Here is an 11,720-nt window from a genome sequence, read left to right as displayed (position 1 = left end):
CAGACTCTACTTTTAACTACATACAGGGGGTGGGGGGCTGGTCTAATGCATCTTAAAAGACAGGTTTAAGGCCCCCAGGCTGCAGCAGGTGAATTGTATCTCCAATGAGCCAAAATCAGTGACCTGTATGCTCATGGGATGTTTGCTAATGTGAGCAGGCAGTCTTGTTCCAGGCAGCAACACACTGTCCTTCTCACGGCCCATGGGGATTCTGGGAAAGGGTGAAGGAGAGTTAGAGATAGAGAGAGAAGCTGGGAGCTGTCTACATGAAACACAGCAGCATCACAATACATGTAGAATCTTTCCTCATAAAAACAACATGTAGAATATATATACGATATATACCACACATCTAGAAGCATGTGATATGACAATGATTATTGTTATTGTTATTATTAGGTAGCACTTTATAAAACGTACGAAGCATGTGCTTAATAACGCTGTAAAGCTCAAATATAGAAAAAAAATAGCTATTTATTTCTCCTTTAGATGTTGGTGTAGGAGGCCTCTGGTGCAGAAATTAAAGGGTTTTCATTTTTTGTTTATATTTTAGTACTTTTTTATGGGAAATTATTTAATACTGCAATGTTGTCCCTTAGCATAATTTCTTTATCTAAAATTGCTTGAACAAACATACAAAACAACTAAGGTTAGGGTTAGGGTCAATTTTAGGGTTGAATATTTATTCAACCCCATAACAGTTTATATCATGAATAATAATCACACAACATTCATGTTTTATGAATAGTAATGTGCTAATTAAAAGACTTTTTCTTGACAAATCTAGAGATATGTAAACACATTTACACATGATATAGGACCTAATGATTATCTAAATGTGGTCTTTAAAAAATGCTTTACAGATGTTTCTTTAGGATAGCTAAAAGTGATGTATGCAATATTGCAGCTGTGGACCTTAGGCCACAGGTCAGTTCCTAATAGTAACAGTCCTCCAGTGTAGCCTTATTATAAAGTGTAATCTTATTATTGGACCGCTGCCTACCCCCCACATCACAGTGGTCACTCTTGGGGAGAGAGTCAGCCTGGATTAAGAGTAGGCCTACAGTTTTTGACCTGGAACCCCATAATCTACTTAAATGCTGCGACCGTTTAGTTGAAATAACGGCACATACAGTCTAATTTTAAAGATACAAAAAGAGACACGGGTGATTAAAGTTGAGAACACTTTGATATAAATTGTTAAAATATCTCTCACACGTTTACGAAGCAAGAACGAGCTAATAACCAATCAGGTACGTTGGTCGTTTGACGGGCATTTATTTAACCCAATCAGGGGCGAGTCTATTTCAAGAGGGTAGGCTGTAAAGTTGTGGTGTTGTTATAGACAAGACACATGAGAGTTTAGCAACGCTCAGTGCGCGTCTCTGGTTGCGCAGAGCTACATGTAACTCAGCATGGACTACAGACAGAACTTTTAAAATACAGGTGGACAATTTTCTTTTTAACCCGAAGAAATCGGCTCATTTAGTTACTAAGTAAGGTTTCTTTCTTTTCTTTTGACGAGTGCTGTCTTGACGCAGGTTTAGTGTTGAGAATGTAGACCTACTCGCACATTTAATACATTTCAAACAGGTTAACAGAATGTTGCTGCTTTGTTTTGTTTAGTTGCACGTGTTATTACAACACATATTCTATTATCCTACTTATTTCCTCTTTCAAAATGTTGACTCATATTGTGTCGAACAGGGATTCACTGATGTGTGTATCCCTGTCAAAACTCTTCCAACGGAAAGGTGTTATATTTTAGGTATAAAATATCCAGATGATTTAGTCTGACAGGGAGTTCACAGAGTCCACCCCACAGCTGTGTCTTCAATTATCACTCACTATTAGAAGTGCCCTTGTCTATTTCTGCTACAGTATATGGTTGTCATGAGCTAAATTATATTTTACTTACACCTTTTTTTATTCCAGAAAATATGGAGACTGATTCCCCATCAACTCCAACTGCTGTCAACACCCAGGGGTCATGCCCTGTCGTGGATGGACCCTCTCTTCCCTCCCCCATACAGACTCCTCCTTTAGTCTCCAATAACCTCTCTACTGCTCACTCCCACCCCACCACATCTCCATCCTCAACAGAGACCACTACAGAACCCCAACAATTATCTTATTACTCTCAAGTATCCACTCACACCATCTCTTGCCCTCCTTCTGTAGAGGGGTCAAAGCCCTTAAGTCCCACTGAGCCCTCTAAACCTGCACCTAAACCTCTTTCCACTAAACCCTCCTCTCCTCCTCCTAATTGCTCTAGCCCTCAAATCCCCAAAATGTCATCCTTTTCCAAACTCACATCTGCCTCCTTTACATCTCCTAGCTCGGCCTGTAACACTCCAACAGATTCCCCTACTTCTTCCTCCACTACTGCTTCCACCGTGGCTCCTGCAACTTCTTCCACCGCCCCCATTAAACGCACCTTCTCCTCCTTGGCCAAGCGGGTGATAATACAGGAAAGACTTAGGAAAGCCGAGGAGGAAGACGATGATGTAGAAGATGGTAAGAATGCTTATGCTTTGAGTCTTGTCTTGTGAAGCACCTTGGGTTGCTTCTCTGCATAAAATACATAAAGTTAAATAAAATAATGTTTTTTTTCTATTATCCAATGGTACCATTTCATGTGTGTAAAGAAATTCTGCAGAGAAGAAGAGCAAGGTCTCCGTGTATACATTACCTTCTCCTCTTTACTGTATGACTGGCCCGGTTAAAAGTAGTGAACATGCCTGCAAATAGTTTCGGCAGCAACTTGCCTTCCCTTTTGACATGCATGACATACCTTGGTGAACCCTTTTAGTCCTGCTGATGGTTGGTCGATCACCACTTTGGTCCAAACTGAAATATCTCAACAACTATTACATGGATTGCTGTGAATGTTTTTGCAGACGTGCATGGTCCCCAGAGGATTAATCCTACCAACTTTGGTGATCCCTTTGCTTTTTGTCTAGCACCACCCGCAGCTTGGCATTTTTAGCTTTTAGTGATATCAGGAACTATAAAATGGATTGTCATGACATTCATTGTGCCCAGGTGATCCCTAGGGTTCAACATTTCTATTTGTCCAGTACTCCAGTATTGATTTACGACTAAATACCTGCAAAACCACTTACATTCCCATCAGTCTCAGCTGCATGTTTACTGCTAATTAGCAAACGTAAGCATGCTAAAATTGCAAATGTTAGCATTGTTTTGTAAGCATGTTAGCATGCTGACATTAGCAAGGACAGTGTCACAGACCTGCTAGTAATGTCTCAAGCCTTTTTGTCTTGTGAAAGACAAATGCGTCCACTCATGCCCATAGATTTATTTGACACTGATATTATGAATTACTCATTTAAACTGAACTGCTGGATGTGAAGCCAACAAACTGGTTGCACCAGAAAGATATGTTGCTGTAGGCCTACATAAGAGACTGTGACATTTGAAATAGGGATACAGGCGAAGAAGCTGAACCCCTTTGCTTAAAGGACACCGGGAGACAGTAACAGTTATGAAACTCAATGCAATCAACGAGTAATGGTGTGACATAGTATCTTAACATGGTGTTGATGGAGCTCTGGGGTCTTGTCACAGGATATCTGCATAGATAGACAGATGTACAGAATCTCACATCTACTCCACCTCGGACTTCTTCTCATTCTCATGTTACAACTTATATGTCAGGTGGAATTTGTTCTGGCTGTGAGCACAGTATGTGTCACACTGCTCCTTTCAATACACACTGCTATACAAGTTGGGAAGTGAGGGTGTTATGTAATCCATTGATTCAGAGAGTAGTTTCTGATTGATCGAGATCCCCTTTTGTCTCCTCCAGATGACGAACCAGAGCAAGATTTATCCGTGGAGCAGATGGAGGAGAAGGCCGAATCTGGTGATGCCAGAGCCCAGACCCGGGTGAGTTAAAGCCCATGCACAAGTATGTGTGCATGGGCACCACTTGGCATTGTTTTCAGTCCTGCTGGTTGCCTTAGTGTGGTTGTAAGCATGTGTCTATTTTTGGCTACTTGGAAGATGATTCCCGGCTTTCAATATGATACACCAAAATAATGTCAAGCATACACATCATTATACAGTGTATTGCATTACTGCATTGAATGTGCACAAATAATAATAATGAAATATTCACACTCTCTTTACTCCTCATTCGCTACCAATGAGTACAAATGTAAAACGAGGTGCTGGCAGAAGAAAAAGGGGTGGGCTAGAGGTGGAAGATGAGCCAAGACTTTGCATTTAATACCCACCAGCTCTGAAAGGGTACATTCCTAAGCTTCATATGTGGCTTTATATTCCCCATGCTATATGTCATGTATTTGATATACCAAGCACCTAAATAACTAGTGTGTGTGTGTGTGTGTGTGTGTGTGTGTGTGTGTGTGTGTGTGTGTGTGTGTGTGTGTGTGTGTGTGTGTGTGTGTGTGTGTGTGTGTGTGAACATGTCAAAACATGTGATCACATCAGGACAGTAGTTGGATGTTTCCAACTCTCCAATAAAGTTATACATCATAGTTTTCATTGCCAAAGACTGATTTGTTGTAATTGTTGTGCATGTGAAATTAAAGAAACTTTAAACCTGAAATCCATGATGATAAAGCAGGTTTATGAAATGATATGCTTGTTGTATCTAACACAGACCCAGACAGGAATATATGTATGCCTCTTCACATGATCTAATCCCCCCATAAACAGGCACATTTAATGATAACTGTGAGAGAAGATATGAAGTTGTGAAATGACAGTTCAGATTAGAAAACAGTCACTTGATATGCCTATGGGGCCTCTGCTACCCCTGGTTGTTGACGGAGACACTGGTGGCCACAGGGAATTATGGGTTCTGTAGTCATCTGTGTTCCATGAACTTCACTGTGAATCTTTTGATTGGAACTACTTTCTACCAAAGAAATAGTCCTTTTCAAACCAGTGTCCCTTGAGGGTTATCCAAACTAATGGGGGACTTTGTGCGATTGTACTTAGTTAGACCAAGCCCTCACAGGCTGATTTAATCTCCTCTCTTCTGTGTTTCAGCTGGGTCAGCACTACCTGATTCTTGCTGAAGAGATTGATTCAGAGCGAAATAATCGTCTGGCCGTTAATTGGCTGATTAAAGCCGCTAAACAGGGAAGAAAAGGTGCAGCGAGAGCACTGCAGCGCTGTTGGATTCAGAGAAAAGGTTAATGTTACAAAATACAAAACACTGGGTTTGTGTTTGTAGATCCTAAAACCGTTGTTTGTCTGTCTTCCTCTACTAGGAATCACTCCAGAGAATGAGGCCGAAATGCGCAAGTTGGCGACAGAGAGCAGGTTTGAGCTGGCAGTACGCAAAGCAGCCATGATGATGTACTGGAAACTCAATCCAGAGAGGAAGAAGAAGGTGGCTGTGGCTGAGATGCTGGAAAATGTCGGCCAGGTCAATGCAGTGCCAGGTAGGATGCAAATCAATAACCTACCAATGTGTTGTACATCACAAGGACAGTACTTTCAAAATACCATGGAGTCCAATTATGGAAGACGAACTTGTACTTATTGACTGATTCTCTATCTTTGTCTACATATAAAATGAAACTCAAAAGTGCTTTGACGTCAAAAAGACTTTATAGTGAATAATTTAGATTTTGTCGTCAACCTTTTTCCCCTTATCTATATAGCAGCCTAACTTTTAAAAACATATGATAAGTACATGTGATTATGCATGTCCATATCTATATCCAGAATGTAGAAATGAATAATTAGATTTTGTTTAGTTTTTTAACACAATGCTGTTTATTGCTATTAGCAGCTAATGAAGGCGTGTAAAGGTTATGCATGTTAATTGATATTTAAATTGTGCATGGTTAGTTTAATTAACATTTGTATCCCTCTCTTTTAGTTGTGCTAATTGTTTTTTTTAGATAAGCCCGTAAAAGGTTGCTACTTCAGCTGCACATGTTTTTTATTTCTATTTACTTTTTCCTCTGTCCGGCCTTTCTTTAAAACAAAAAAAAGGAGCAAATTAAACATAAAACACACACACACATACACACACACACACACACACACACAAGCACACACACACACACACACACACACACACACACACACAATCACAGGCATGTGGACAAAGATAACATCAACACCATATCAAGTCCTTTTTGAATTGTGACAACAATCCAGCCTTGTGTACTACAGACCTTCGCAAAATGCTGTAGCATGTTATTATGATTATATTACGGATAAATATATCACATATTCCCCTTTGTCATTTCAGTATTTGCAGCTGTCATGGTGAAGAATATCACGTTACATACAGGGAAATGTTTGTAACTCACTGATGTTGTGGTCATTCCTCACCAGTGGGTGGCACTGCTAGCAGGAGTCCTGTCCCAACCTCAGGCCAGACCCAGCAGGTATTGGAGAGCATGGTCAACAATGAGTGTAAGTTTACAGACAGAGAGAGAGAGAGACACACACACAAACTGAGAATATAATGTGTTTTCTTCTATAACTACTTTCTTTCTCTCTCAGCCACTCAGTTGGTGGACCTGGACGACTTTGTTGAGATGACTAAAAAGTATGCGCAAGGTATTGTCCCCTCTACCTCCCAAAAGAACAACCAGGTCACAGCCAAGACTGAAAGCAGTGAGGGGGTAAAAGACCAAAAATCTGCAAAAATAGAAATAATTTGTCATCACAAAGACCCAGATGACATTTTATTTTTAATTGTAACTATTCAGCAATTGTGTTTTAAAGCAGAAAGCTGAGCTGGTCCCATCAGCTTACAAGAAGGCCTGTAAACGTTCTTGGAGTTTTGGCCGAGGCGGGATAATGCTGGACAATGGGCAGAATGGGGCCATGAAAAAAGCCATGGACATGAAATCCCGCTTAATGGTAATCACATCTGTTCTATTTCATTCTATATGCCTAAATAAATATAAATGCATATATGTAGAATTATTCAATTATACAATAAAGATAAATATGCAATTATTCATCTTTCCTGTTTTTTTGCATTTTAATTTCTCCAGCCTCTCTTTATATCTGTCTCTCTTCACATCAGATACTGCAGTACCCGCTGCAAGGCATTATTGAGATGAAACAGCACCTGGTGGACTGGGCGTCGCGGGCCGGTGTCCAGTGGCTAAGCACAGCCATCCCGACGCAACACGTCAACGCACTTATTTTCTTCTTCATCATCAGCAACCTGACAGTTGACTTGTTTGCTTTTGTAATCCCCTTGCTTGTCTTCTACCTCTCCTTCATCTCCATGATCATCTGCACTTTGCGGGTTTTCCAAAGCAGCAAGGTGATTGTAGTTGCCCAATTGATTTTCATTACAAAACATTGTTGCTATATGTTTCTCTGTTCCGACAAGATGATTATGTATTTGCATTTGTTTTTCACTTTACTGATGTAGATGAACATGTTAGAAGTTTTCCATTTATCTTTCCCTCTTTTTCACAAATGATGTCAGTGGGAAACTCACAGTCAAGTCATGTAGTCAATTTCCTTACTGTCCTTACTATAAAGCACACCCATTTTACATTAAATCTGACCTGTTGGAATAACATGAAATATAAAAATTGGCAGTATGGATATTAGAAATCCTATGTTGAATTCTCAGCATGGATGAGCAAAGGTTCAGGGCCCCCCCTGACATTCACCTGCAAAATTACCCTTGAAGAGACACGTACAGAATAGTAAGAGATGCAAAATGACCGCAAAGAAACATAAAATAACTACAAGACACGCAAAGTAACTGGAAAGAGACACCAAATATGTACAAAACAAGGCAAAAACAACCACAAGGAAACACAAAAAGGCCTCAAAGACATGCAAAACAATTACAAAGAAACACTAAATGTCTACAAAATGGCACTGAACAACTACTAAGAGACAAAAATTACTTAAAAGATGCACAAAACAACTATTAAGAGATACAAAACCTCAAAAAGACACAAAATAACTACAATGAGGCACTGAACAACTACAAGGGTCCTTTTGCATGTTTGAGCCCAGTGTCTTATATTCCGCCCATGACTCAGCAATGTTTTCCTTTCTTTGCCTTTTCTCTCACAGACTTGGGAGAACTTCAGAGCCCTGACATCTCTGCTGACACGTTTTGAACCCGGCCTGGATGTGGAGCAGGCAGAGACCAACTTTGGCTGGAACAACCTTGAACCGTACCTCTATTTTATTCTGTCTGTTTTCTTCGTCATTTTCTCCTTCCCTGTAGCTGACAAGGGCTGGATCCCCTGTTCTGAACTCTCCACTGTGGCCATCTTCTTCACAGCTGTCAGCTACATGAGCCTCAGCCCCACCGCTGCGAAGTACGCACGTCGGGCAATGGTCATAGAGGTCAGGGAGTGCACGACACTGGAATAACATTAGATGATCAGAATCACAGTTTTGCAAGATTTAGCCTATTAACTACAAATCACACAGTATATTTAACATTATTACCACCATAACTACGATTTTATCTTCCAGGAAACCATTCAAAGTTGCAAAAGTTTATCACAAACAAAAATCTAGTTTATGTATGTACTTTCTTTTAAAAAATCCAGGTTGCATCATCTCTGTGCTGCCTGACCCAGTTCCTGCCAGAGAAAATGACAGTGCTTCGTTTCCTGGGGCGCACCTTCGCCACACTGCCACTAGGGGAGTCAGTGGTGCTGAAGCTCAGTCTCCCCTGCCTGCTGTATATTTACCTGTTCTCTCTGTTCTTCAGGTGAGCATTTAGGCTATTGGATGTTTGTTGAACACCAGTTCAAACACAGGATTGTGTCAGTGGGCTTTAGAGCTCTTCTATGAGTTGATACATTTATGCCACTCAAAATAATTAATTCTTCTTCTTTCTGTCTGTGTTCACTTTCAGCATGGCCAGGATGCGTGGTTTCAGAGGGATTTACTGCTTCCTTGTTCCATACCTTGTGTGCTTCATGTGGTGTGAGTTCTCTGTGGTGCTCCTACAGAGTTCCTCTGCAGTGGGTCTAATGCGCACCTGTGTGGCCTACTTTCTCTTCCTGTTTGCTCTTCCTGTTCTGGCTTTTGGCCTCGCTGTCATGCTCTTCATCCAGCTTTTCAAGTGGTTCCTCGAACTTGAACTGACGAAGGTGATTGTGACTCTGGTAGTTTGTGCTATCCCTGTCACCCTGCGGCTGTGGACGCGGTTCAGCATGTCTATTCTGGATGTCTTCCACTCACTGACCCACCGTGGCCCAGTCAAACTCATCTTACTCTGTATCTCCATGGTGATCCTGTTCTTCTCTATCTATGTGTACCATGCAGAGGGACAGAAGGTGTACAATTCCACTCTGAGTTGGAGACAGTACAGCCAGGTGTGCGGGCCACCTGCCTGGGAAACTAAAGGCATAGCCCAGACACAGCTCTTCTGTAGCCACCTGCACGGACACAGAGTCACCTGGAATGGGCGTTTCAAGCACGTCCGTGTGGCCGACACAGACAACGGGGCACAGTCGGTCATCAACATGTTGCCAGTGTTCATGGGAGACTGGCTGCGCTGCCTGTATGGAGAGACGTATCCCAAATGTGAGCCAAAGAATGCTACAGTTGCAAACATAACAGCTGCCAATTTGGCAGCCGGGTCTGCATCAGCTACTTATTCACTGCCCATACTGCTCCGTATGGAAGAAGAGGAAGAGTTGTGTCAGATCAAGGCTCTGGCTAAACACACCTGCCATATCAAACGCTTTGACAGCCAACTCTTTCAGGTGACAGTAGGGATGATCCTGGATGGAAGTGTGGAGGACCCGGCAAGCGATATAATCCTATTAGCAAGCCATGAGTTCAAACAAGTTCTGCTAAACCTAAACCCTGGTAATATGGTGGAATTCAGCACAAAGCTGGAGGGCCATCTAGGAGCCAAAGCTCCGGCCTTCGAGCTGAAGGCGATCCACTGTCTGGACTGTGTTTCGTCACTGCTGACTGGAGGCAGGCAGGTGAAGATAGAGGGAGACTGGAGACGCACCACAATGAGAGCCCTGAAGTTTGCATTTGATTTTTTCTTTTCTCCCTTCCTGTCAGCAAAAATCAACACCTGAGAAGAAAGACAGCAAGACAGTGAAGATGCAGTGCTACGGACTCACTTGAACCTCTTCAGGAAACCATGCTGTCTTTTTCTTGCGATGTGATCATGTTACTGAGGTAACGTGTGGTATTGTTTACAATTTGATCTAACATTGATCTACAGCTCATGTTTACGTATTGATATTTCAACAAGGTGATAGCATATAAGCAATGATTTTATATTGGAACTCTTTCATGTTAGTGCATGAGTTTTACTATGTCTGTTCATGTACCTCTAAAGCAGTTCAGGTTTGATACACATTGTCAGAATCGCTTTGAGTTTTCAAATCCTGCTAAGCCAAGACAAAATAAAAGTATTCTTCTACTTTTATGCAAGGTCATGCTTTCAGAAAGTTCACGTTGCAATATACAGTATTGAAGAAGTGAACAAAATCCTGTAATTTGATGATGCTAGATTATATGCAGGGATTCTGATGTTGGCTTCTGATCATTTCTGAATCCCTAGAAATACTGTACATTTGTTGAAAATGAAATATTATCAGAGTGAAATTTATCAGCAATATTGCTGCTGATTTTGCTGCTTCAAAGGAATGTTTTAGATGTACTGATAATATGTTTGCATGTAAAGTATGTGTGAACCTTTGAGTGTGTATATTCGTGCATTTTCAATGTATATCTGCCTATTTATTTATGTAGGTTGTTTTACATATTATATATGTTCTGGCTTAGTCACTTAGCCAATAGTTTTCTAGCTCTGTGGTCTTAAAACATTCTGGTCTTATTCTTATTTCTAACTGATTATCAGATTTTCCTGTGCTTTGAGCTACAATACGCATTAAATGGCATTTGGAAAGCCAACATAAAACATTGATCCAGCTTTATTTATGTGTGCAGTGAGGCTGTTTATAAGCCCACAAATGTGTCAAAGTATGCAGCTGTAGTCTCAGTTTCATGGTTTGTATTACACACTCACAGACCAAAATGCCAGAGCGAAGATGTCATGGCCGATGATGCAGCAAGTGAATTATAAGTAACCGAGAGGGGTGACTTCTAAATGTGATTTATATATACAGCACTAGTCTTCACAGTCCTACATTGAGTGAGTTCCTCAGGGAAACAAACATAAATCAAAACTAAATGAGCCCATTAAATCCTAGAGTTTATTTTTGGTGGTATCTCCAACTGTAGATATACCAACACAGCATTGGACAGTGTGTGAATTTTTAAAATGATTTGTTTTGCTTACATTACAGAGTGCCTTTACATTGCCTCAATGTCGTGATAATGTCGTCACATTTATAAAGACTAAGAAATGTCACCGGTTTTTCACTGTAAAGATAAACTGAAGTGTTTCTCTATTGGTTAAATTCTTCGACTTAAAAAACATTTAAAAAGCAATTATTAAAATCAGATTATCGCAGTGTTTCTGTGAGATACACGTTTTTCACAGGGCAGCGACATTTTGTCAAACTGATCAGATGATCGGCATATGATACCGTGCAATAAAAACAGTATTAAACTGCAACCTGTACTTACCTGTGAAGGAAAATCATTGATGTCGAGCCAGTATACTGCCATCTGTATTTAGTAATGGAGTTTATGGGAGTGTGCAATGACGATTAAAGTGTTTGTCTTTCAAACGTTTATTCTTTTATTCAGATTCACATTCTGAAAGTATTTCA

The 11,720-nt window shown here is 40.7% G+C and overlaps 1 protein-coding gene across 3 annotated transcripts; it reads left to right on the top strand.

The window, feature by feature from the left end:
* The first annotated feature begins 1,358 nt into the window (after positions 1-1,358).
* On the top strand, positions 1,359-11,678 carry wfs1a (Wolfram syndrome 1a (wolframin)). 3 transcript variants are annotated; one of them, XM_029433778.1, is made up of 12 exons: positions 1,359-1,496; positions 1,936-2,517; positions 3,830-3,909; positions 5,041-5,185; positions 5,265-5,438; positions 6,346-6,426; positions 6,517-6,638; positions 6,745-6,879; positions 7,049-7,294; positions 8,068-8,346; positions 8,556-8,719; positions 8,867-11,678. In XM_029433778.1, exons 2-12 carry the CDS (start codon positions 1,941-1,943, stop codon positions 10,050-10,052), a joined length of 3,189 nt encoding a protein of 1,062 aa, XP_029289638.1. In that variant the 5' UTR covers positions 1,359-1,496; positions 1,936-1,940; the 3' UTR covers positions 10,053-11,678. The 3 variants fall into 3 exon arrangements, with proteins under 3 accessions (XP_029289638.1, XP_029289467.1, XP_029289552.1); XM_029433607.1 differs by having other exon boundaries at positions 6,742-6,879; XM_029433692.1 differs by having other exon boundaries at positions 1,369-1,446; positions 6,742-6,879.
* Positions 11,679-11,720: the final 42 nt, after the last annotated feature.

The sequence above is a fragment of the Cottoperca gobio genome, chromosome 1 (genome assembly GCF_900634415.1).
Source record: "Cottoperca gobio chromosome 1, fCotGob3.1, whole genome shotgun sequence".
Lineage (NCBI taxonomy): Eukaryota > Metazoa > Chordata > Actinopteri > Perciformes > Bovichtidae > Cottoperca > Cottoperca gobio.
The sequence above is the reverse complement of the archived record's forward strand: the minus strand, read 5'-3'. Positions and strand labels throughout refer to the sequence as shown.